The sequence below is a fragment of the Gadus chalcogrammus genome, chromosome 4, assembly GCF_026213295.1.
Source record: "Gadus chalcogrammus isolate NIFS_2021 chromosome 4, NIFS_Gcha_1.0, whole genome shotgun sequence".
Classification (NCBI taxonomy): Eukaryota; Metazoa; Chordata; class Actinopteri; order Gadiformes; family Gadidae; genus Gadus; species Gadus chalcogrammus.
The window spans coordinates 29,203,874-29,230,807 of NC_079415.1; the positions used below are offsets into that span (position 1 = coordinate 29,203,874).

Sequence of the window (26,934 nt, forward strand, 5' to 3'; positions counted from 1 at the left end):
CATAACATCTAAGCTGTCTAACACATTACCAACGCAACATTGAAACATCATAAAACATCACAAAAAAAACAGCTGCAATACAAAGAGTTTGCTTTGTATTCCAGCTGGCCTGTTATGAGCAAATTTCTATACGCTACTATAGATCCATTCCAAAACATGTTCCAAGTAGGCAGGACAACGCATAATGCATCCTGGAATGAGTGAAGCTTGCCTGCCAACACGTTAAAATGACTGTCACAACTGCCATGAGCAAAACCATTTGTACATAGTGTAGGCTACAGTAGCCTATTCGATATTGAATGAAGTAGGTTACTTTACACTCCCTGTCACTGTACAGAGTAGACAATATGATTTGCTTGTACAGCACCTTAAAAAACTCACTGTAGCCTATATTCATAGGCACACTCAGCCTCGCTTTCAATATAACACGCACTCGCATTCTGTAAACACCATCAGTAAATAATATGAAAAGAATATAAAATATCTTTCAACAAGAAATAATTTGTTTACTTTAAATGGATAAAGGTCAACAAATGCGCAATTTTCAGCTGTCAGAAATGTGTTGTGATCACTTGTATTCCTCATAGCTCTCAGGCTGTGAGGAATTCAGCAGCCAGCGATTTCAGGTCTGCTCTGCATGTATTAACTGTGGCTAAACATCAACTGCACTGAAGTCATCATAACTTCATAAGTTCTCATTTTCAAATGATTATGAAAACTATTATTGTTATTTGAAGCCGTGTCAGTCTTGACTGTGGGTGGTGTGGTCCTCTGTGTCTGCTAGTGTCTATAATACAGTAATATTTTTGTCGACATTATCAAACGGAAGAACTTTTATTATGAAGAGCACAGGGCAATGAAGCACGCTAGCCAACAAGAGGACCCGCCCACCGGCGGAAACCAGATATTGAGTGGTAAACTCGTTTTGGTAAGAAGAACCAAAAAACGAATAAACGAACTGAAATTTTGATTTGTTTTTTTGGACAAAACGAAAAAAACGGCTGGTTTTTGGTTTCTGCTTGCGTCAATTATTCCCAGAAAACAGTAATAAAACGTACCTTGCTCTGATTGGTTGTTCAGACGAGCCCACTGAATCACCGAAAAACAAGGAAATAGCCTAGGCTAGAAATGAATTCCTATTAAATAGTTATAGTGCAGTTAGCAGAATACACGCATGACTATTTTGTGCAGACCACGATAATGACGTTGTAGCCTGCACGTTCAAGAGAGAAAGAAAGCAAACAATAAAAATACGTAAAATTCAAAAGAAAATAAATGTTATGAACTACACAAGTGTTGACTGATTTGTGCCAAGGTGTTTACCTAAAATGTGTTTTCAAAGTGATCCCTAAATGCCGGCCAAATTCATTGTCATGGTGATCGCCATCATCATCGTCTGGGTGTGGAATGTTCCTCCGCTTGCAGAGGTTGAGTAGAATGGCACATACATTAATGACTGTGCTTGCCCTCTCTCTGGGGTGAGGCGTATTTCGCCGTGGAGGACATGAACCGACGTTTCACCTGCCCAATTCCTCTCTCCACAACATTTCATGTATTTTTGTGTGCTCTAGCATATATGGAAGAAATCAGTAAACAATAATAAATATGGATTCAACAAATAAAAGGCGTCAAAGAGCCAATACGATGTGTTTTACACGTAGGACGAAGCGTAATATGCGTAATCACTTACATGTTATACTTAAACTGTGCTCCCGGTTGTGGATTGAGGTAGGGTGTCTAGAGCCACGTCTTGCATGGATAGTCACTGTCTCCCAGCAAGTGACACCCAACTGGTAGATCTCAAAAAGCTGCCTCAGAACGCTCTCCATTAAAATGCACGAATCAAGGGTAGCTGAAGATCCAGGCCACTTTGCAGCAACATCCAATAGGCTATGTTAAAATTTGCATCAAAAACAACCTGCGTGTTGATGGAATGCACTTTCTTCCTATTGACGAACACGTCCTCGTCTTTTGATGGCGCAATTATTTTTATGTGCGTCCCGTCAATAGCACCGACCACACTGGGCATACCTGCAATTGCCATGAAGTTGGCTTTGATCCTGTGTAATTGTTGAATGTCCAAAGGAAAGTTTATGGCACGGCTGACTGATGGTTGCGATATTTTTAAGTCGTCGGCATTGCAAAGTTGCATTGCACCTGTTGCTAAATAACGTAGTATGGCTAAACATTTTATTTCGGGACTAATCGGATTATTCCTGTTAGTCGGGGACGTTATTGCATTGCGATCAACTCCACAACAAGTTTAATACCCTAAAATTTCGTCTCGCAGGCATTTACGATTCTTTGTGAATAGGTCTTACTGAGTTAGGAGTCCTCTTGAGGACTTTTAAGCTCTCCTAGACTTAGGTGCTACTTTTAGGCCTAAAATACTTTGTGAATTGCTCTTAGTCAAAAAAGTTAGGAGTCCTAAATTTAAGAGTGACACACCCATTATTTTTAGGAGTTACTCCTAAATTCGCCAGTTAGGACCTACTTTTAGCCCTAAAATCCTTTGTGAAAACGGCCCCAGATCACCAGCCGCCACGGCAAACAAGGAGTGAAGGGTGACCAATGCTAGGAATCTTCCTCTGTCCCATTAGAATAATGCTGCACTCTAGGAGGACCTGCATGAACTGACTCAAGCATCGAGATCTAGACATTTAACCAGGGACCTTTTTTAAGTGGATCCTCTTCAACCACGATTGCCTATTGTAGTACAAGATATGAATTAGAAAATAATGGCAGTAGAAAGACAACGATTAGAAAGTCAAAACAAGAGGTAGTTGGCATTAAGGACATGACAAAAGGTTAGTGAAATGAACACAATCATGTATAATGTGGGGTTTAATTGCAGTCTATTTCACAGGTGAACTTTGCAGGCTTTTTCTAATAACCAAGGTAGAGGTAATGACATAGTTGTGGAAATATCAAAACGTAACTTCAATATACAATTGTATACAAATTACATGAACCCTGTTTATATAATTAATCAATTTAAAGTAATTTATATACATTCTCCTTGGACCTAGAGATACCTCCCGTCCCCTCTAATTAAAAGGCATTAAGATAGTTTGCATTTGCAACTTACTGAACAAATGCTTGGTCAATTTGCTGCCTGTTTCTTCCCATGATTAAGCTCTAAAAATAAATCAAATGTTTTGCAGTCAGAAGTGTCCGAGAACTAAGTCATTCTTCATCACAGACATCATTTCTCAAAAATAAAAACATGGCGAATCAAAGTTGGAAAGCGTTTAATCATGATGAAAAAAAACAGCACCTGGATACAGGCGTCAAAGAATCCCTTTGACGTGGTAGTTCGGAATTTTGGACAAAGGGCCTGATTCCCATAACGTTAGAAATAAAACTAACCTTGCGTTAGAAATTAAACTTCTCGCCGCTGTGAGTCTTCATGTGGACGTTCAGGGTGTCATGCCGAGCGAAGCGCTTTGTGCATTGGTCGCAACTGTAGGGCTTCTCGCCGGTGTGAGTCCTAATGTGGATCTTCAGCATGCCTTTCGAACTGAAGCGCTTCGTGCATTGGTCACACCCGTAGGGCTTCTCGTCGGTGTGAGTCCTCATGTGGACGTTCAGGGACGAGCTCTGGCTGAAGCGCTTCGTGCATTGGTCACACCTGTAGGGCTTCTCGCCGGTGTGAGTCCTAATGTGGATCTTCAGCATGCCTTTCGAACTGAAGCGCTTCGTGCATTGGTCACACCCGTAGGGCTTCTCGTCGGTGTGAGTCCTCATGTGGACGTTCAGGGACGAGCTCTGGCTGAAGCGCTTCGTGCATTGGTCACACCTGTAGGGCTTCTCGCCGGTGTGAGTCCTAATGTGGATCTTCAGCATGCCTTTCGAACTGAAGCGCTTCGTGCATTGGTCACACCCGTAGGGCTTCTCGTCGGTGTGAGTCCTCATGTGGACGTTGAGGGACACGCTATGGCTGAAGCGCTTCGTGCATTGGTCACACCTGTAGGGCTTCTCGCCGGTGTGAGTCCTCATGTGGCTCTTCAGGTTTCCACTTTCACTGAAGCGCTTCGTGCATTGGTCACACCCGTAGGGCTTCTCACCGGTGTGAGTCCTCATGTGGCCCTTCAGTTCGTTACTTTGACTGAAGCTCTTCGTGCATTGGTCACAGCTGTAGGGCTTCTCGCCGGTGTGAGTCCTCATGTGGTTCTTCAGGTCGTTTTGCCGGCTGAAGCTCTTCATGCATTGGTCACAGCTGTAGGGTTTCTCCCCGGTGTGAGTCTTCATGTGGCTCTTCAGTACCTTTTGCTGACTGAAGCTCTTCGTGCATTGGTCACAGCTGTAGGGCTTCTCCCCGGAGTGAGTCATTTTATGGATCCTCAGGGAATCTTTCCCTCTGTAGCGCTTCGTGCATTGGTCGCACCCGTAGGGCTTCTCGTCGGTGTGAGTCCTCATGTGGACGTTCAGGGACGAGCTCTGGCTGAAGCTCTTAGTGCATTGGTCACAGCTGTAGGGTTTCTCCCCAGTGTGAGTCTTCATGTGGCGCTTCAGTACGTTTTGCAGACTGAAGCTCTTCGTGCATTGGTCACAGCTGTAGGGCTTCTCCCCGGAGTGCGTTCTCATGTGGATCTTCAGGTACGAGCTACGGCTGAAGCGCTTCGTGCATTGGTCACAGCTGTAGGGTTTCTCCCCGGTGTGAGTCTTCATGTGGCTCTTCAGGTAGTCACTTTGACTGAAGCGCTTTGTGCATTGGTCACACCTGTAGGGCTTCTCCCCGGTGTGAGTCTTCATGTGGATCTTCAGGTGGGCTTTCTGACTGAAGCGCTTCGTGCATTGGTCACACCTGTAGGGCTTCTCTCCGGTGTGAGTCCTCATGTGGCTCTTCAGCTTGCCTTTCTGACTGAAGAGCTTCGTGCATTGGTCGCACCCGTAGGGCTTCTCGTCGGTGTGAGTCCTCATGTGGTTCTTCAGTACGTTTAGCTGACTGAAGCTCTTCGTGCATTGGTCACAGCTGTAGGGCTTCTCACCGGTGTGGGTCCTCATGTGGTTCTTCAGTTCGTATTGCTGACTAAAGCTCTTTGTGCATTGGTCACAGCTGTAGGGCTTCTCCCCGGAGTGAGTCATTTTGTGGATCCTCAGGGAATCTTTCCATCTGTAGCGCTTGATGCATTGGTCGCACCCGTAGGGCTTCTCGTCGGTGTGAGTCCTCATGTGGCTCTTCAGTACGTTTAGCTCACTGAAGCTCTTCGTGCATTGGTCACAGCTGTAGGGTTTCTCCCCGGTGTGAGTCCTCATGTGGCTCTTCAGCTTTTCTTTCTGACTGAAGCTCTTCGTGCATTGTTCACAGCTGTAGGGCTTCTTCCGAGAGCAAGTCCTCATGTGGATCTTCAGGAAGTCTTCCCGTATGTAGCGCTTCTTGCATTGGCCGCACCCGTACGGCTTCTTGTTTGGTCGGGTCCTCATGTGTACCATCATATTGGCATTGTTGGGAGAAACCATCCACAAACCATCCACCGCCAGTGGGCCCTCCCCTTTTCCGTAGACGCTCAGGATCCGCAGCTCCCCGTTGTGACTGGCCATGTGGGCGGAGCCAGGGGCGTCCACACACAGACTCTCTGAGGTGTCGCCGCGCTGCGTGCTGCAGTCTCTGAATTCATTGCCGTCGTCTTCAGAGAGGAAAACAAAGACAGAGAAAGTAATGGTATTAATTAATTATTTGCACAAAGGGACACAGCATGTACTTGCACACACTGATGCATTAGAAGAAGTATATTTTGACACTTTCTTTCTAACGTCTTTTTGTTTATTATGCATTTCCCTTGTTCCCCTTGGGGGGGTCAAGGGTCAAAGGCTTCAGCTGAATAGGCACCGCTACGTCTCCACCTTTTAAGGAGGTGGGGAGGTCATCAAGACACAACCCAGGTCATCTATGGTTTCCGATCACCTGCTTTACCAATACTGTAGTTATACTGGGAATCAGAGCGGATTCAGCATTCCTGACATCTGCCATGAAGAAGATGTAAATCATTCTACTATAAACTGTATAGTAGTCCTTGTGTTTTTGCAGGGTGCCGGTCATGATGCTTTTCAAAAGAGGACCAGAACAGTTAGAATGGATTACATTCTCAGTTGGTAGGTCAGTTTACTTGCATGGATGCAATGTGTATTACTAACCTACAGCGGGCATGCCTCCACCAATATCGTCTTCAACCTTGATTGAAATGGTGTCTGGGGTCTCCTGCTTTCCACATAAAGAAGGAAACACATTTTCATTTCCTTTCATTTGCTCAGAATAGTTGTTAATCCCCATTTACGATAGACTGGGTTCCCCCAACTTGTTCTGACGGCGATTTGAATTCGCCCTGTAGAAGGGTCTGGAGAAGAGCAATTCATATCTTTCTGCTTCCGATACGTTTTTGGAGAAGCTGTCACACCCAAATTGTACTGGGGGCGAAACTTGTACCGCCTACGTAATCTGCGTTCGAAATTTCCAAACCTGCCTGGCAACTGACGATCGCGTCGAACGTTGCCTGGCAACGGACGATCGCGTCTAACGATGACGTAGGAAGGTTCATGAATATTCAAACATTTGCGCTCATTCATTGAGCGTCGCAAGACGAAATAACATCAAGCAGATAACACTTATTTTACAAATGACATTTATTAGCGTTGCTAACTTTATATTTGCATTGGACGTAATTGTTAAATGGCATTTAGCTAGTAAACTGAGTGTATTAACACAAGCTAGCTAGACTATGATACAATTTAAAACGCTCAATTTACTAGCTATATTCAATACATTACAAATATAAAGTAAAAAAAAGTGTTGTCTGTATTATTTACTCTATTATTTACTGTTATTTCTTCTTTGGCAACATCAGCGAACGTTTTTTGAAACCTGCCTAGCAACGGACAATCGTGTCGAACGATGACGTAATGTTTCGAACGCGAATTACGTAGGTGGTACAATTTTGGTGCAACAGCGCCAATCACAAAGTTGGCTTCTCCCCCTGGCACCCTATTGGCTAGTTAAACACAATGACGAAAGGGAAGCGACGGCAAGCAGACATTTGCGTACAGAGTCAGTTGAACAAGTTGATCAAGCCTCTTGTGCTGAAGACAATGACAGCAGCTTCCCCAGACCAACGAGTCTGGCAATAGCCAGGCTACACTTACGACTCATTAAATCCTAAAGGAGTGTGCTTTCTATGGATGTGTGCTGGAGTTGTAGCAGAGGACGCCTCTCATTTGGATGCTGAATAAGAAGATGATTTCCAACCTGCACACTCAGCTCCTCGTGGCAGACCAGCCGCTCGCCGCGCTCCAGGCTCTTGGCCGCGCTGTGGTCCGCAGACAGCGAGTTCAGGGCCTCCACTTCTGACGCGGTGAAGAGGGTGTCATGGCCGTCCACCGCCAGTGGGCCCTCCCCTTTACCGTAGACGCTCAGGATCCGCAGCTCCCCGTTGTGACTGGACATGTGGGAGGAGCCAGGGCCGTCCACACCCAGACTCTCTGAGGTGGCGCCGCGCTGCGTGCTACGGTCTCCAAAGGCATCACAGTCTTCTGCAGAGGGAGGAAAAAAAGACCAAGTAATCGTATTGATACACTGTTTGCATAAAAGGAGGAAGTGTGTATTTGTACACATGAAATAAACTTTTTAAATGCATGTTTATTAGGGCTGTAACGATATGCATATCGAAACCGGAATCATGACACTCAAAACCACAAACCTGTCTCGCGGTGTGAGAAGGCAGAAGCACGATACGCCCTTTCTAACTCTCCGGTCAAATTGTCAGATGGAAATTTGCTAATAATCTGTCTAAATAATAGTCTGCTGACACCGCCCCCTCTTATCAATGCCGTAAGTCTGCGACGAGAAGCCCTCTCTGTGATGACAGCTCTCCGTGGCGACGGAGGATTGCATTTCTCCACAGCCTGCGAAGTCCTCCTATACGATATGAACGACATTTATCCAGAGTGGGACAAATGCGAAAAAATAGCCCGTGTGATCCTGTCTCTATTGTTTTGTGTGCTTTGAACGGCAGTTGTCTGCTTATAGGTCGGAATGAAGCGGCCACCGATTATTGACAGGATGGGTACTTTATTCTACCGGACTCGTTTGTTTCTTCACTAGACACACACACTACCGTTCGCTCTCCTCACTCGTCCACTCACTCGCTGACGTCACTCACTCACACACACATACATACGCTACTCGTAACAGTGCCTCGTTATCGCGAATCAGACGTTCATGTTTTTTCCCCATCTATTTGAAAGTTAGGCTATTAAACATGTTGCATTCTATACGGCCTGATTATGTCATTATTTAAGCTACATAGCCTAATAAGAATCCATAATAGGATATTTGACTAAACCACAAAACTAGTTGAGGGTTTTTGCCTACCTGCAAGCATCCTCCAACAGCAATCTTTGGTTATTTATTTATTAATGTAGCGATGCATTAATAGTATTCTTTCTGTTCAAATCTGATCAGTGTTCCAAAATATTTTTTATTAAATGTTACATTAAGTTTATTGTTATACAAGTGTTGTTTAAGATTAAAAAAAAATCGAGGGATGTATCGAACAGTGGGTCAAAAATCTTGATACAAACCGAATCGTGAGTTGGTTTATTGTTACAGCCCTAATGTTTATGTAACATTGAGACCGAGGGTTTAAAATGTGTACTGCAGACAAAGATTCAGAGTTTTGGAGAGAGATGTCTCCTCCAGCACCATCCCCCCTATACTCAAAGCTCAAGCGGGGGCCAGGTGGAGGACACTGAACGAAAAACCAGCGCAAAATGATCCGAGCACAACATGACATGAGACAAGTCATGCGAGTACGGATAGTGTACTACGTTTAAGGGAACTCATGGAAGTATGGATATTGGAGCACAGCACAAATGACAACGTGTCCTACCCTGTAGGCTGATCAGCTAACATTCATAAATTGTGAATTCATTGATCTTTGAGAATAATAAACCAGCTCATGTGATATCGGTCTTGAAACCCTTCTGGGCTCTTGACTGATTCCATCTTTGAAATACAACTCCCAAGTTTGACTCGTGTTTAACAGGGCGCTGGTCATGATGCTTTTCCAAAGAGGACCAGGCTTTTCAGCGCAGTTAGAATCGAGTACATTCTCAGTTTATCCAGGTTGTTTGCTTGCATGGTTGCAATGTGTGTTACTTACCTACAGCGGGCATGCCTCCACCTATATCCTCTTCAACCTTGATTGAAATGGTGTCTGGGGTCTGCTGCTTTCCACAGAGAAGGAAACACACACAAGACAATATTTCATTTGCACAGAATAGTTTTTAATCCCCACTTATGACTCATTAAATCATAAAGGAGTGTGCTTTCTCAGGGTGTGTGCTGGAGTTGTAACAGAGGAAGCCTCTCATTTGGATGCTGAATAAGAAGATGATTTCCAACCTGCACACTCAGCTCCTCGTGGCAGACCAGCCGCTCGCCGCGCTCCAGGCACTTGGCCGCGCTATGGTCCGCAGACAGCGAGTTCAGGGCCTCCAATTCAGACGCGGTGAAGAGGGTGTCATGGCCGTCCACCACCAGTGGGCCCTCCCCTTTACCGTAGACGCTCAGGATCATCAGCTCCCCACTGTGACTGGACATGTGGGAGGAGCCAGGGCTGCCCACACCCAGAATCTCCGAGGTGGCGCTGCGCTGCGCGCTACGGTCTCTAAAGGCTTCGCAGACACAGAGGGTTTAAAATGTGTAATGCAGACAAAGATTCAGAGTTTTGGAGAGGGATGTCTCCTCCAGCACCCTCCCCCCTAGACTCAAAGCTCAAGCGGAGGCCAGGTGGAGGACACTGAACGAACACCAGCGCAAAATGATCCGAGCACAACATGAGAGACAAGCCAATCATTCTATTTTGACAATAACAAGCGACAACGGTAAGCTGATCAGCTAACAATTATACATTGTGAATTCATTGATGTTTGAGAATAATAAACAGCTCATGTGGCATCTGTCCTGAAACCCTTCTGGGCTCTTGACTGATTCCATCTTTGAAATACAACTCCCAAGTTTGACTCGTGTTTAACAGGGCGCTGGTCATGATGCTTTTCCAAAGAGCTTTTTAGCGCAGTTAGAGTCTAGCATCAGCCTAGAATCTATGCTGCCTAGAATCTACTACATCAAGTAAATGTACTCAGGGTGGAAAGTACATACCTTCAATTGTAAAGTGGGACCGCAGAGTCTTTAAGGATAGCCGTTTGGCTACAGTATGTGTTTCCAGGTGGTCTGTATGGCAGGCAACATCCCTTGAGAGAAGCTGCTGAATGTAAACACTTGATGAGCTGGCCTGTGTAGAGACAACAAGGTAAAATTAGTACTCAATTTACTTTGTATGCATTCCAGGTGCAAGTTGTAAGAAGACATAAGATAAGCATGTTTAGTGAATTATATTAGCCTAATACTTAAAATTAGATCTATGAAATGATCAAATGAATTTATATAATTTATTTGTTTGCATATTTCGTTTATCTGAAAAGTTCATTGCATCATCTCAATAGAATTACATCAAGCTCTGCAGAAATCTGCTAATAACCCATTGATTTGAATCAGGTGTGATGGGGAAAATATGAGTGGGCCCTGGAATGGCAGTCCAACCCGCAACTCACTACCTGTGAACTCGTACCAGATCGATGTATAACATTATGCTGCATCCGGGGACACATTTCAGACCGTAAGTTGCGAGCTGTAACGGTGGTCATTATTATTATCAACCTTTATTTACCCAGGCAAGCAAATTAAAAACCAAATTCTTATTTTCAAGTGCAGCCTGAAAAGAGCTAATTCGCTCTTTAAGGGGTAGAGGGAGGGGAGTGCTCAAAGTGAAAACGAGGTGATGGTAGAGGGTTGTGAAAACGCTACAACTACTGCGGTCACGTAGCTGGAAAAAGACAGTTGTATTAATTTATAGTAGGGTGAGCAGACATTCTTAAAGATTCGGGACATTCCCTTGGTATCTAAGCAGCAGAGATCAGTGCCTGTACCCCCTTTGCTGAACTTCTCGTGTGATCCCCCTGGTTTGCAGAGGTGCCCATTCAGACAGAACGGTTATCCAAATAACAGAAGTGTACAACACTCGCATTACAGTGCGTGTATTCACACACATACCTGATGCCATCTACCTTTACATTAGAGACAGTAACTGGGCTGGTAGCTGTAGAGCTAATGCTAGGGTAACAAGGTAACCATATACAGCAAAGCAACACAATAATATAGAGGTAGTTGACTTACTTGTCCGAGGTTTGTAGCTGAGCCGAGGAGAGTTGGTACAGATCCGGACTCCATTTCCAAACGTTCAGCAAGTCCAGCTTTGTATTGGACCAAGTTGAGGAAGTCGGTGAAATGTTTGGCGCGTTTCCAGAGAAAATAGGCTCGGATGAAGGAACTAAACATACATTTTTGTGATCATTTGTACATCCCAACACTGAGCAACTGCCATGCTTGCAAGCTATGATGTCTCTCCAGGAAAGAACTGTGTGTAATGTGTATGCTGAGCCCACGCGGTCGTAGCTCCTTTTCTCATGGGCGGTCGGGACAAATTCTCTGGGCGGGCAAAGCAGAGAAAGGGGAGGTAACCTTTCTTCTTCTTCTTCTTGGGGTTTTACGGCGGTTGGCATCCACAACTTGGTTCATTACCGCCCTCTTCTGATCCAGTTAACAAAAAATATCCAAATACTCACTCATTCACACATTCTTTCTACTCTATATCCTATCATATAACCCTGTTTCTCTTAAAAAGCCGAACAATACTTTTATACAATTCCTCTTCATTAATCTTAAAATATTTTCCAAAGTAAACTCCTGCATACCCAATTCTCTCAATTGATTTTTCATACTTTCCCTCTCCATCCCATAACCACTACAGTTCATTAAAACATGTTCCACTGTCTCCTCTACCTGGCACCCCTCACATAATCCAGTGTGGTGTTTACCTATCAAATTCATTGTTTTATTTAGTGCACTGTGCCCCAACCTTAAGAGGTAACCTTTCCCCGTTCTATTATCCTTTTATTGAACATGTTTAAATCGTAATGTCACTTTTCATTAATCTTTGTATCGTTAGAAACCAACTCATATTTTTGAACGGTAAAGAACATTTTTCTCTATCTGTGTGCTCATTGTTTTGTCTAGACCATATCGCCTAACAGCCTACCGGGACTTTCTGGAATGGGTCCTGCAAGGCGAGAGATTGGGCCGAGGCTGTCGTGTCGTTTTACCTACTTGCGTCGTGCAGACCATCCGACTAAAATATCCAGCTCCGGACGGCCAGTAGTGCGGGCACAAAGAAGCTGACGACGCTCCGGAGGAACTATAAGTTTCATTGTTTACATATATCTTTGTTTATATTTCTTGTAATAAATGGTTCAAATTCACGTTGTTGTAGTAGTAGTGTTGCTCCAAGTGTATATTCGAGAAATAATATTATTGGACGACCAACATTTCACAAGCGGAGCTACTAAGCTACTGTTTCCTTAGATGAAAACAATAGGCCCTGTCAGAATAACGGTCATACATCATTTTTATTAATTATTATAAGTCTAAATTGCACTATGAGTTAGCTGCCTATCAGTTACCTCCTTCTAAGTCTCTAATGTTGAACTTTGGTGTCGACAAAGCAGGAGATAGGATACATTGTATTTTTTATTCACAAATGAAAGAATTGTGTCATGGGTAGAAAATACATTCGTGAATCCTTCTCTGTGCATTCATTATTAATGAGACTGTTCTGACCCCATAAAGCTAGTTCACATTTGCATTCCTACTGGAGCCATTGAGTCTGATACTAAGGCCAGGCCAATCGACTACTTTGTTGTGTAGATTGTTGTTCCTTGCAGACATGTCCACCTCCCCCATAGTGTATTACCGTTAACGTGGCTGTTAATATGCGAGAGAAAAGGGCCATCTATTCTCACAAGTATGTTTGAATTTGAATAGTGACATGAGGCTGAATTAATTGCCAATAATCTTTTCACGGCAGTCCTTTACACATTCATCTTGTGATGACGACGCCGATGTGGGCGTGAGGGTTGACTCAGGCTGATAGCTTTCGTCGGTTTCACCAACTTCAAGGCTACTGGCACTGGTATTGAGGCCTGGTGACTGTAAAACAAGAGGTTTATTTTCAATGTTAAATTCAACAGATTACAGTAGTTTTACAATTTAATTAGAGACAATATGCTGTACAAACTTACAAACTGTGCTTGGCCAGAGGGAGGATGCTTGACTGGTGTTGACATCATTGGTGCTGACTGGTGGATCATCTTCTGACGACGAGAACAAAGCTGCAGCAGACGTCGTTTGAGTCTGAAATGCGATACGTTCAATAAAGATTTTAATATCAAACTAACACACGTGAAACATTGTTAAACACTTGTAGTAGTAGACACTCAATGAAGTGCGCATAGCAGCCGGTAGGGGGAACGCTACATAAAGGAGGCAGGTCTCCCCGGTGCTCTCTCTCTCTCTGCGCTCAATTGCATGCATGACTTCCGGTCCGAAGTGTTGTCTCGCGGCGGGTAAGGTGTTACGCTGCTGCTTTGTTTCTGAGATCCTATTGAGGTTGTTGTTGACTCTTGGGTGCATTTGCTTTGCTGCAGAGCGCTTGAGCTGCCGTGCCCCACTATTAGCGTGCGCTACTCCCGTTGGCCTGCGTTGGTAAGTGTCCTCTTGGTCTGCACAATCTGATTATTAAATATTAGCGCTAACAATGGTTCGGATGTAGGTACCGCATGTAGCTGTAGGCTCCTCCCCCTGTTATCGTCAGTGTGCCGCCAATCGAGTCAACAGGTATAGTGTGTTTTAATCCAGCATTGGGCCCATACGGTAATTTCAATAATAAACATTTTTACCAATTGTATACATTCTGTTTTTAGATGAGGGACGGCTACTGAGCAACCTGAACGGCTGAACCCTGCTGCTTTGTCTTTATATTTCGTCTGCAGTTTCAATTACAGCGCCGTCCGCTGTTGTGTTTACAGCTTTGTCTGTTGTCCTTGTTTATAGCGCTGTTTGTTGTCTGTTGCCTACAGCGTTGCAACAGATTTGGCGTTGTGTTACCACGGCCGAAACCGTTACAGCCATTTTTCATAAGTGTGCCGCCTTGGCCATTGGGTTTCTTTTGCTTTGAATATAGTTTGTTTATTTACTTTCTTTTCTGTTTTTGAGCAAAGGATATTTTGTTTGGATTGATTGTTTGCCCCGTTTTGGTTTCGTATTAGTTTTGTTTTATTGTGTTTGATTCTTGTCTGTTTTACTTTACAGAGGTCTGTGGTGGCGGCGGTGTCCCTTTTCTTCCTGTGTGCTGTGCTTCCCTGGGATTTGTGTTTGTGTGTGTGATTATCATTTACCCGGGTGATTTATATTATTTGGACCCTTCCCTTCGCTAGTCCCCCCATTCACATCAGCCTCCGTCAGAACAGTTTATTGTGTGATTAGTCCATTGGATTAATTAAATAAAATATATATTGTTAAAACTGTGAACCACGTCTCCTGCCATTAGAGTCAACTTACTTGCGTGTCCTAAATTAAATCTTTGGGTGAAAGTCCCAAGGTGGCGTTGTCTGCAACCTCCTGAACACGGGCTGTGCTTGGTGTGGTCCCTAACGTGACCTCGCCCCACGCCCGCTTCTCCCCTCGCCCTGCCACACACTGATGACAGCAAACGTATATAGAACGCAGAGTCTATAGGACGTTAAATTGCCAACTTGGCTTATTCACTGCTGAAAGAACGAAAGGCAGCAGCTTTACTTTGTAAACTGCCAACTTATACACAACTCGTATGAGATGTGGTGCTTTACTGCAAACGACTGTATCAGTGTGTTTTATCTACTGATTATACACATTTTATGTGTTTAGGCCATTTATAAGATCTCGTTAACATCACTAAAGGTAATTTCCAAATACATTAAAGAAAAGAAAAAGACAAAAGCAAAGAGACTTTGCAGCAGTAGCACACTTTTATTTGAACAGAGTGGGAGACGAATCAGGGGCCGTATTCACAAAGCATTTTATCTTACCGCTAGGAGTGCTCCTAACTCGCGCTAAACCATTTTACGTAGGAGTTTTTTCTTAAAAGTTATTCACAAAGCCGCTGAGACCTAGGCTACTCTTACTAAGGATAAATCACAAAGAGTGACCTAAGAGTGACGCGCCGTTGCTATGGATTACGTAAATTCTCGTGCACGAGTTTAGAAGCGGTCAGTTCGGTGATTGGAGCAAGGTACGTTTTATTACTCTGTTTTCTGGGAATAATTGACGCAAGCAGAAACCAGAAAACAAGCCGTTTTTTCGTTTTGACAAGAAAACGAAAATCAAGATTTCAGTTTGTTTATTCGTTTCTACGTTTTGTCAAAAAAACGAAAATCAATATTTCAGTTTGTTTATTCGTTTTTTGGTTCTTACTGAGCGAAACGAGTTTACCACTCAATATCTGGGGCCGTATTCACAAAGGATCTTAGGGCTAAAAGTAGGTCCTAACTGGCGAATTTAGGAGTAACTCCTAAAAATAATGGGCGTGTCACTCTTAAATTTAGGACTCCTAACTTTTTTCACTAAGAGCAATTCACAAAGTATTTTAGGACTAAAAGTAGCACCTAAATCTAGGAGAGCTTAAAAGTCCTCAAGAGGACTCCTAACTCAGTAAGACCTATTCACAAAGAATCTTAAAATGCCTGCGAGACGAAATGTTAGGGTATTCAACTTATTGTGGAGTTAATGCGCGATGCAATAACATCCCCGACTAACAGGAATAATCCGATTAGTCCCGAAATAAAATGTTATAAAAATTATAAGTTATAAAAAAATATATATAACTTATAAAAAATAAAAATAATTGCGCCATCAAAAGACGAGGACGTGTTCGTCAATAGTGGGAAAGAAAGTGCATTCCATCAACACGCAGGTTGTTTTTGATGCAAATTTTAACATAGCCTACTGGATGTTGTTGCAAAGTGGCCTGGATCTTCAGCTACCCATGATTCGCGCATTTTAATGGTGAGCGGTCTGAGGCAGCTTTTTGAGATGTACCAGTTGGGTGTCACTTGCTGGGTGACGGTGACTATCCATGCAAGACGTGGCTCTAGACACCCTACCTTAATCCACAACCGGGAGCACAGTTAAAGTGTAACATGTAAGTGATTACGCAGATTACGCTTAGTCCTATGCGTAAAACACTATTGGCTCTTTGCGAGCACACAAACATACACGAAATGTTGTGGAGAGAGGAATTGGGCATATGAAACGTCGGTTTCATGTCCTCCACGGCGAAATACGCCTCACCCCAGAGAGGGCAAGCACAGTAATCACTGTATGTGCCATTCTACACAACCTTTGCAAGCGGAGGAACATTCCACAGCCAGACGATGATGATGATGATGATGGCGATCAACATTACAAGGAATTTGGCCGTGTGGAACCGAGTGGACAGGCATTTAGGGATCACTTTGAAAACACATTTTAGGTAAACACCTTGGCACAAATCAGTCAACACTTGGGTAGTTCGTAACATTTATTTTCTTTTAGATTTTACGTATTTTTATTGTTTGCTTTCTCTCTCTCTTGAACGTGCAGGCTACAACGTCATTATCGTGGTCTGCACAAAATTGTCATCATGCGTGTATTCTGCTAACTGCACTATAACTACTTAATTAATTTCTAGCCTAGGCTATTTCCTTGTTTTTCGGTGATTCAGTGGGCTCGTCTGAACAACCAATCACCGAACTGACCGCTTCTAAACTCGTGCACGACAATTGACGTAATCCATAGCAACGGCGCGTCACTCTTAGTTCACTCTTTGTGATTTATCCTTAGTAAGAGTAGGTCTCAGCGGCTTTGTGAATAACTTTTAAGAAAAAACTCCTACGTAAAATGTTTTAGCGCGAGTTAGGAGCACTCCTAGCGGTAAGATAAAATGCTTTGTGAATATACGGCCCCTGGTTTCCGCCGGTGGGCGGGTCCTCTTATTGGCTAGCGTGCTTCATTGACCTGTGCTCTTCATAATAAAAGTTCTTCCGTTTGATAATGCCGACAAAAATATTACTTTATTATAGACACTAGCAGACACAGAGGACCACACCACCCACAGGGCAGAGTAGCTAAAAAATGTACTCAAGTAAAAGTACTGTTACTTTAAGATTATAATTACTCAAGTAGAAGTAAAAGTACTCGTAAAAATAATTACTCAAGTAAGAGTAAAAAAGTATGCAGTGAAAAGACTACTCAAGTACTCAAGAGTACAAGTACTGAGTTTCTCCGATTTATTTTTTAAATAAACAGCATCACAAACGGTACAAAATAGACACCAACAAAATATAAAACAGCAATGTTCAAATAAAGATAATGTAAATAACATCCTTTTAAATAAAATAAATAAGGTCTTTAAAAAAAAAATGTATAACCCTTGAACTAAAACATTAACAAATTAAATCTTTGCAAAATTAAATACATCAACCTTTAAATAAAATTAAAATAAATTCGGTTTATCCAAAATGATATTAATTAAAACCAATACACGTATAACTGTTAACTAACATTGTGTGTGTGTGTGTGTGTGTGTGTGTGTGTGTGTGTGTGTGTGTGTGTGTGTGTGTGTGTGTGTGTGTGTGTGTGTGTGTGTGTGTGTGTGTGTGTGTGTGTGTGTGTGTGTGTGTGTGTGTGTGTGTGTGTGTCACTCTGTTCAAGCCTGCATGAGAGTTCAATGTTGTCATCAGCTGTAACGTCTTTCTGACCAATCGCAATTCAAGGCCGACCTGGGCTGTGCCATTTCGGGAGGGGGCGCTCCCCTCTAGACAACCGAATTGGTTGCGACGTTGACCCGGCGCCCCCCGAAACGTTAACGGGCCACAGGGAATTTTCCCAACTCCCCCGATTACCACTCTGCGTTGTGCGTGCGTGCGTGCCTGTGTGTGTGTGCAGGCGTTATTCAATTGCCTCTCGGCGGCTTGTACCCGCGATCTCGTCCTTTCGGCCATCACCCAACCCTCATGACCATAGGTGAGGATAGGAACGAAGATCGACCGGTAGATCGAGAGCTTTGCCTTGCGACCCAGCTGTCTTTTCGTAACAACGGTGCGGTAAAGCGAACGCAATACCGCCCCCGCTGCTCCGATTCTCCGGCCAATCTCACGCTCCATAGTACCCCCACTCGCGAACAAGACCCCGAGGTACTTGAACTCCTTCACTTGGGCTAAGGAATATTCACGTCGTGATAGAAATAGATCTCGCATGTAATAAAAGAAAAGATCTAAAAAAACAAAGTAACGACCGTCACGTAGCCAAATGGAACGGCGTAAAAGTACAGTTTTTTCTTCAAATATTTACTCAAGTAAAAGTAAAAGTATGTTGCAATAAAACTACTCCTAAAATTACAATTTATCCAAAAAGTTACTCAAGTATTTGTAACGGAGTAAATGTAGCGCGTTCCTACCCACCTCTGGTCAAGACTGACATGGCTTCAAATAACAATAATAGTGTTCATAATAATTTGACAATGAGAACTTATGAAGTTATGATGACTTCAGTGCAGTTGATGTTTATCCACAGTTAATACATGCAGAATAGACCTGAGGGCTTTACTACGACATCATTGTCCGGCTCTGAATATGCGCTCTGTACGCATTCACATCAGAGGAGCTGCGATCGCGGGCTGCTGATTACCTCACAGCCTGAGAGCTATGAGGAATACAAGTGATTACAACACATTTCTGACAGCTGCACATTGCGCAGGGCTCTCCGTGAGACGCACGCAATTCAACCCATGCACACGCTCAGACGCCACACAACTTGCGCCGCTATTTGACAGTGGAAGGGTAGGAATCAAATGCGTCCGGGTGAAATTTCCAAATCGTCCGGGATTTTAATAAAGCCTCAATACATGTTCACATTTAATTTGCGTTGCGTTCCTCTGGGTCTGTCACAAACTAGTTGCATTGGTGGAAGTGAGTAGGGGGAGTGGTTAAGTAAAGCCTTCAGATTGGACGGTTTGACTTTAGAGTTACCGTCATGTTTTGTATTATATTTTTTTTTACCATTATTGTTTTATAGGGACAAACATTAACACATTTATCCTGCAGGGGATTGATACATTTCTATCCATGTAACAGAAGGGAACACTTACTCATAAGTAGAATAAACGGAATAATCACCTCAAGGCAGGGCAATAAACAGTTTGATATGCCCGTCTCGCGGAAGGTTACCGCCCTCGACTTCGTCTCGGGCGGTAAGCCGTCCACGAGCCGGGCATATCAAACTGTTTATTGCCCGGCCTCTCGGTGATTATTCCTTAGTAATTCACCGTTGTTAGGTATAATTGACTGCTGTCAAGGAAAACAAAGGACTTTTTGCCTCTAATGACGTCTTTGGCATCACTCCTCAAGTAGTCCGGTAACTTTTCAACCCCAGCGTCTTCAGTTGCTAGGCGACGTCAACGTCTTTGGTGGACTATTTCTCTGCTGATCAACACTACGAATGCTGGTAACAAATAAATTGAAAACAATGTAAGCGCCGCTGTAAGTTCCATATTGGCTCGGCTACCAGATCGGCTCGGGGTCCGTCGTCTGCTGATTACGTCACACAATACGCTATCTACAGCAATAAGGTATTTTATGGCTTAAATTAAAGAGCCTGTAATGATCTTTCATTTTGAACATAGACCATTCCCAACCTATTTGTATGGATAGTTTTCTTCTAAAAACAAAACATCCCTCGGAATCATCTTGGCTGTTAAGATAAGCCGTCCGTGTTGCCAGATTGGGCACATTTTCAGCCTGATTTGGCTACTTTGAATCACGTTAGGCTGGAAAAACGGGATATATGCCCAATCTGAAACTAGACAGACCTACTCGCGCTCACACATGTGCTCGCTGTGGTTGCTATGACGACAGCCAGAGCTACAGCACAAAACAGCCAATCACAACTGTCCCTTAGCAGCCAATCACAATGTAGCCTACGCCCATTCAAGCGTACAGCCAATGATATTGTGTAACGTAATCAGCAGACGACGGACCCCGAGCCAGTGTTGCCAGATTGGGCGGGTTCCCGCCCAATTGGGCTACTTTAGATTTCATCTCGCGGGGAAAAAATGCATTGGGCGGGTATATACATTTTGGGCTGCTTTTGCCAATATCTGGCGGTTTTTTACTAATGTGAAAACAGCACACCAAACTGTTATTTTATGGTTTAAAAACGGTACAAATACAAAACTCAGTAGGCCTATACTTCAATATACTTCACGTCGTGATGTCACATCAACAAACCGTTGTGCGCCGACGCAGAAGTCTGAGGCAAAAGCCCGCTCTCTCTCAACTCTGTTAGCGAAATAAGCATCATGCCGAAGTGGGGGAAATATAAAAAACTTTATAGAAAGGAATGGGAGACCGACCCTGAATTAAAATCGTGGATCGCGCCTGCCCCAGCAGATGACAGCAAAGCTCGTTGCAGGTAGGCTATTGTAACGTTGAATTAAGAGCCCACCTCACCGGCAGTGTGTCTGCTTATAGGTCGGAATGAAGCGGCCACCGATCATTGACAGGATGGATACTTTATTCTACCGGACTCGTTCGCTTCTTCACTAGACACACACGCTACCGCTCACTCTCCTCGCCCGTCCACTCACTCGCTGACGTCACTCACACACACACCTTTCTCGCGCACACACATACGCTATTAGGACTAACGCAAAGGCAGGTGGTTGATGTTACTGCTGTTAATTCTTGGGCCTGGCACTGGGATACAGGCAGTGCATTTTTCCACATTTTCTGTGACATGCACGGTCTGTGATAATAAAATAGAACTTGCCATTTGGGCTTAATTGTTTAATACCGTAGCGTTACCGCGTAATCAGAAGGACGAGTCGATATGGTAAAATCCCCAGGGATGTTTATTATTACTCCTCAACCGGACGGAGCATAAAACATTGCAGCCATTAGAAGTAACTCTTGGCGCATATAACACTAGAACCACAACATGCATTTAATGTTTATTCAACGTTTTCCTGTGAAAAACGTTATTGGGCGGTTTTTTGCTGAAGTGGGCGGGTTTTGGAACGTGATTGGGCGGATTTAGCTCATCCAAATCTGGCAACACTGCCCCGAGCCGATCTGGTAGCCGAGCCAATATGGTACTTACACCGCCACTACGACAATTAGACGTCAATGTCGGAGTGGCGTTAAGTCTGAATGGAAGGCGGTCCCCCTTTAAAATGCTACCTTTTCACTGCAGTATTTACTTGCTGTTGTAGTGTCAATATGGTCCGATTTTAAACAAGATTGAAGATTCTAGGGAACAAAGTTACATACAGTGTTAATAAGAGTTTAATAATGTAAATTGTAATGTAAAAAAAATATGGATTTTATCAGGCGGGCCACAGTTGTGCAACCAGACACGCTTGGAAACAGTACAAAGAAACAGAAGAATGCATTACCTACAATAAATAGTATTCAAATTGTGAATTTTGAATACTGCAATTTGACCCCTATCCATCTTTAGAATGGGCCTATATAGGTCTCTTGCCTAATCATCTAACATAGTAATTCACTTGTGTGTTGTGAACATATACACACATTCCAAATAGGTATAACAATATATTAGCACATAACTAGCTTAATTAAAAGCTAAATGACAATAAGGAGTCACCTGAACAGGGACTTCAACCTCGGACCCCCAGATTACCAGTGTAATGGCAGAAGGTTGGTTACTACGGGCTGCTACCATGTGAGCTACCACCCAGAACATCGGTTAACAATGGCTGCTACAGTGTGAGCTACCACCCAGAACATCAGTTACTAATGGCAAGGCTGCTACAATGTGAGCTACCACCAAGAACATCAGTTACTAATGGCTGCTACCGTGTGAGCTACCAGGCAGAACATCAGTGGATTTGTATGATAGTAGTTTATTTGAAGCGCTCAGCACAGGGAACCCTGCAATCTTCTGGGGATTCCAAAGTACAGGCTAGCTTGTGACAGGTTACAGTAGCGTCAATATGGAAGTAAAATGTAGGAGTTTTCTGTGTTCATACAAGCAAAGATACTTCGGTACATAGTTCAGTCATTCATTGGGCAAAGCATTTCAAAATGAAAGGTTGCCACGGAGAACCTATTTTGCCATTTATTAGCTGGTGATAATTCATCCCAAGAACCATGTGGACTGTTTCTATTGTAAAGAAGCCTCACGTCGCTGTTGTTATATTATGTCATCTAAGCAGTTATGTTTACAAATCGTGTCAACCTTTCTAACTATATTTAACCATTCACACATTGTTCCAGAATAAAAAATCGAGTGAGTCTGAGCTGAGCTGTTTAAGTTCCCTTAAAGGAGTAAATCCTTGTTGTCACAATAAATAAATCCTTCCCCCCACCCCCAACATTGAGATCTACAAACAATAAAAAGCAAGATATAAAACGAAACACCAGTCTGCGGAACCAAATATATATATAAAGAAATTACATGAAAACCAAGGCAAGACCATGCCAAATCCAGCAGAATCCAGGCAATCTCTTCTCCTTCTAGCTTGTAGGAAGATATGGTGATCCCAGTGTCCAAGAAGAGGTAGTGCCACTCATAACAAAGACCTTAGAAATGACACTGCTACCCTCTATTTAATCCCAGAGATACGCGTTCACATCCAGAGGATATAAAACATGCACAAAAAATACAAATAATGTCCTGTGTTTTTCCTACTCTTACCGGTATTTTCGGAGAACTAAGTGTAGTGCATTGGATACACGTATTCAGGTTAGATAATTCCAAGTCAGAAATAATGAGATTTGAAACAAAAGATGAACAAAATGTTGCTTGAGTCTTGGGGGGAGGGAGGCGTGGTCTGAAGGGGTTGTGAAGCTACATCACATTGAAACCCATGAGGGTACACGGTATATATATTACACACAGTTGTGTAAGATACATGTATATGTATATAATTGATACATGTATATGTATATAAATGTTCCCCTAGGTCTTTTTTGTTGCCGATGTTTGTATCCAGGATCACCATTGCCGGGGTGGGGAGGTCGGTTGCCAACAGGGCAAAGAGTTCCACCAATCACAGGGAATGGATTTCACATTCAACGTAGCGTTGGCGAGGTTGGGTATCCACAACTCAACCGGGACTATCAAATTCGGCTTTTACCCCAACCTGCAGTTCCTTGGGAAAGCTTTGTGCTGGTTTCCCAAACCAAACAGGCCAGGTTTGTACCCTCTGTGTATGGTGCACTGTGTATCAGTCCACCAGTCTGTCTGGAAACGTCCAGCGACCTTGATTGTCTTGTCTGTAGGTCAACGAGTGACGGGCCGTGGATACGCCTGGCAGGCGAGGCGAGACTCCAAACTCGTCCGTATTGCACTTTGCCTTCGACGGGTCGCAGAGAGCTCCAGGAAGAGAGAGAGAGAGAGGTTGAGCGAGAGAGAGAAAGGTAGGTAGAGAGAGAGAAGAGAGAGAGAGAGAGAGAGAAAGGTAGGTAGAGAGAGAGAAGAGAGAGAGAGAGAGAGAAAGGTAGGTAGAGAGAGAAGAGAGAGAGAGGGAGAGAAAGGTAGGTAGAGAGAGAAGAGAGAGAGAGAGAAAGGTAGGTAGAGAGAGAGAAGAGAGAGAGAGAGAAAGGTAGGTAGAGAGAGAGAAGAGAGAGAGAGAAAGGTAGGTAGAGAGAGAGAAGAGAGAGAGAGAGAAAGGTAGGTAGAGAGAGAGAAGAGAGAGAGAGAGAGAGAAAGGTAGGTAGAGAGAGAGAAGAGAGAGAGAGGGAGAGAAAGGTAGGTAGAGAGAGAAGAGAGAGAGAGAGAGAGAGAGAAAGGTAGGTAGAGAGAAGAGAGAGAGAGAGAGAAAGGTAGGTAGAGAGAGAGAGAAAGGTAGAGAGGGAGAGAGAGAGAGTCAGTGCTGGGCGAGCAGTGCGTTGCGGTTAGCCTTTATCTTCTCCAGGCGCTTGGAGAGGTGGCTGTTGCTCACCTCCACCTCCTCCACACGGTCCAGGGCTGCCCTCAGCTGAGAGGGAGACAGAAAGACAGACAGACGGAGACACAGACAGACAGATGGAGAGACAGAGAGACACAGAGAGGTAAGTAGGGCCATATGTATCTTTATTCTTCTAAACCACACACCAAAAAAGACAACAATTGTGAAACGTACTACAGATACCTAGGGGAGTGTATGGATGATAGGTAGAGAGACAGAAGACAGTAAACCTGGTATAGAGAGAGAGCGAGAGGACATCTTACCTCTCGCTGTAGTTTGCGTTTCTCCACCTTAAGTTCGTCCTCCACCTTTTCGGCACTTTCCGACGCCGTCTTGTAGCGCGACACCTGGCCCTCCAGCCGTATGATCTGCAGGGAAAGGTCAAAGGTTAACAGAAGCGTATTGTCTTTATTTTCTGGAGTTTCATGCATTTCATGATTCATGCTTTGCAAAGTGAACTTTATTTCAGCCTGCTAAATACTTGGAGAAACTACCAATGCTGTGTTGTGTGTGGACCCCAGGAAGACTAGTGGACTAGAACTCATGCGGTTCATTTATGTACAAATGACAAATGATACAAATGAGTAAGATGTAGGACAAGGTGTTTCGTACGTTCTGCTCCTGAGCGGTCACTTCCTGTTCTGATTTCACCAGTTTGAATTTGAGATCGCTGATTTGTCGGTTGGCGTCCCCTGTGTCAAAGAGCAAAGAGCACACGTCAACGCCGACCAGCTCCAGCATAAAACATTTGGCTATGGATAGAAACATGGAAAAGAGAATAGGGTTGAGTGAATGATTCAAAAGTCAATTCAAGGATCTAATCAGATTCTGTGCAAAACAGAATCTCTATTACTAAATTATTAGATTACTAAATTATTACAAGATTATTAGAAAACTTTGTTTTTTTAAGTTTCGGGGGAATGGGGGCTCACTCTGCAGGTCCAGGATGTGGGGGTCTAGGCCGTTCTCGAGGAGGTCATCATCGCCTTCGGCAACCGGAATCTCTGATCCGTTTTTCTGCCTCTGGTCCAACTGAGACTTCAGACGCCTGACCTGTTAGACAGACGGACACACACACACACACACACTTATACTCAATTACCATTTCATATTTACACCCTAACAACACAGACAGACAAACACTTATGTAGAACTGCAAGCATTACCGTAGAACATAGATCATTTTAACACTCACCTGATCTTGTAGACTCTCCCGTTCGTCAACAAGCTTCTTCAGTCGCAGCTCTGAAGGCATGATGATAAGAAGACATCAGGTGTGTGATTCAACAATTTACATGTAGATGCATTACAGTACATTATGAAACACACCATGCAAATTTAGAAAATCCTGCAATTGGTATTAAAGATCACAATATAAATGGATAGAATCAATTAATTAAAAGGAACCAGAAATCATCAAACACATTCATAAGTGTTTATTATGAGCCATGCATGAGTGTAACGCCATGAATCATGAGATTGATTTGTTCTGATTTTGATTAGAATGAGAGACCGGTTGACCTTACCACGTTCATGTGATGTGAGAGAGCTGGACCACTAGTTTTTACAATAAACTTTGTTAAATGTTATAATCAAAGTACAATTTGGGTGACCAATCCTTCAGCTAGGTTCAGACAGCTGCTGTCTTAATTTACGTCCCTCATTAATCCTTCTCTAAGTGGTCATAATTTCATTTGTGTTCATTGCATTTAATAACATTAATTAATATCAAATGAACAAATATCCACATAAAACAGCAAACTAGGAACTTGAAGAATTTGTTGCACAAATGCACACAGACATTCACATTTGTTCTTATTTTTTTATTTATTGAAAATCAAAATAAACACATGATACAAACAAAACAAACATATTATGATAGTCTCACTGAGAGTGATACAACACTTAGACATCAAACTAATGATTGATGAAAGGTTTTTAAAATTAAATTAGCAAAACACACACACACATACAAATCCATACAATTAATTAAACAATAAATTAATAAAGTTGTATCGTATCGTATATTGTATCGATGACACATATTGACAGATTTGTACGTCTAGGATATGCTGCAGCCCTTTTGGTTTCTTCTCTCGTTATAAGAAAGGCCCTTCCTTCCTTGCTGTTGTTTAACACACACTGGCACCAGAGAGGTTTCTCCTCCTTGAACAAAGACCTCTACTATCGGCTGTAATATGGTTAGCTCCAGCTGTGCTGTCGATCTGTGTTTTGCTGTCGCCTCTGTTCCAGCTAGCAAGTTAGCTTCCACACAACTGTCCAGTAATCCAATGGAATCTTCTTTGCGATGCCAGTTACTTAGCCTTGACGGGTGTGCGGTTATCCCAGCTGCCTTTTGACACTCTTTCAAGTGTTTCTCACAAAGGGGACGGTTTATCATGGCCAATTCCGGAATGACCATTTCCTGAATTTCCGGAATGACCATTTCCTGAAATTCATAGACGAGCATTTCTATACCACTCTTTGCCCTTTGTGGCCTTTGTCCAACATGTTTGGACGTTATCAGTCGGAATCGGTGCCGTTTGGGTTTGGTTTCCTGACCTTCGGACCAAACGTCGGTCTTTGATGAAGAGTCTGTGGGGACCATCTCGTCACAATCGGTCGCCGTCTTTAACTCCCCCTGGGGTTTCTGATTCCCGGGGTCTTCCGCTCCTAAAAGCTCTAGCTCTACTCTGGGTCCGCCACTCAAGGGGGTTCTTTCAACTTCTTGGTTGCCATTTCTCATAACCCTCGAACTCTTCTGCCGGACTCCACCGATGACTCCAAATAAGTTACGGGTGTATTTCGTTGTGGATCTCATCTCCACTGTGGCAACATGGGACAACAATTCACTGTTGTGCAAAACGGGGACCGGAGGTTCTTGGTTCTCTGTGGAGTTAATCCTCTTCACACGAGTAGCACTATGTTCCATGGTGTCGGTGATTGGAGATCTCTGCTGAAACGGACAGGAAGGGGCTCCCCTCATATAAGGTAA

General features: G+C 43.5%; 2 protein-coding genes and 1 long non-coding RNA gene across 8 annotated transcripts in view; 1 reads left to right on the plus strand and 2 right to left on the minus strand.

Moving 5' to 3' along the window:
• Positions 1-2,764: 2,764 nt before the first annotated feature.
• Positions 2,765-11,654, minus strand: LOC130380308 (zinc finger protein 271-like). Of its 3 annotated transcripts, none has more exons than XM_056587478.1 (7): positions 11,234-11,654; positions 10,160-10,292; positions 9,401-9,672; positions 9,159-9,222; positions 7,244-7,527; positions 6,139-6,205; positions 2,765-5,630 (listed from the first exon to the last, which is right to left on the minus strand). In XM_056587478.1, the coding sequence occupies exons 1-7, from the start codon at positions 11,393-11,395 to the stop codon at positions 3,376-3,378; spliced, it is 3,237 nt and encodes a 1,078-aa protein (XP_056443453.1). In that variant the 5' UTR covers positions 11,396-11,654; the 3' UTR covers positions 2,765-3,375. The 3 variants fall into 3 exon arrangements, with proteins under 3 accessions (XP_056443453.1, XP_056443454.1, XP_056443452.1); XM_056587479.1 differs by having other exon boundaries at positions 6,139-6,202; positions 9,159-9,225; XM_056587477.1 differs by having other exon boundaries at positions 9,159-9,225.
• A 1,816-nt stretch (positions 11,655-13,470) lies between these two features.
• Positions 13,471-16,741, plus strand: LOC130381869 (uncharacterized). The gene is made up of 3 exons (XR_008895498.1): positions 13,471-13,518; positions 13,600-13,657; positions 13,725-16,741. It is a non-coding gene; the product is annotated as an uncharacterized LOC130381869 (long non-coding RNA).
• A 7,052-nt stretch (positions 16,742-23,793) lies between these two features.
• The window catches only part of LOC130381731 (leucine-rich repeat flightless-interacting protein 2-like), a 29,161-nt gene continuing 26,020 nt past the window's right edge, over positions 23,794-26,934 (minus strand). For all 4 annotated transcript variants that reach the window (XM_056589461.1, XM_056589460.1, XM_056589459.1 and 1 more), the window contains 5 exons: positions 25,135-25,184; positions 24,872-24,992; positions 24,552-24,631; positions 24,203-24,307; positions 23,794-23,969 (listed from right to left, as the gene is read on the minus strand). In XM_056589461.1, coding sequence (XP_056445436.1) covers positions 23,859-23,969; positions 24,203-24,307; positions 24,552-24,631; positions 24,872-24,992; positions 25,135-25,184 — 467 coding nt within the window. In that variant the 3' untranslated portion in view covers positions 23,794-23,858. The remainder of the gene's footprint in view (positions 23,970-24,202; positions 24,308-24,551; positions 24,632-24,871; positions 24,993-25,134; positions 25,185-26,934) is intronic.

Coding starts and splice junctions, on each gene's coding strand:
- LOC130380308 (XM_056587477.1), bottom strand. CDS start 11,395: ATGTTTAGTTCCTTCATCCGAGCCTATTTTCTCTGGAAACGCGCCAAA. Junction 9,673..10,159: donor GTCCCACTTTACAATTGAAG/GTATGTACTTTC, acceptor GTGTCTGCGAAG/CCTTTAGAGACCGTAGCGCG. Junction 7,528..9,158: donor TGGAGGCATGCCCGCTGTAG/GTAAGTAACACA, acceptor CTCCCTCTGCAG/AAGACTGTGATGCCTTTGGA.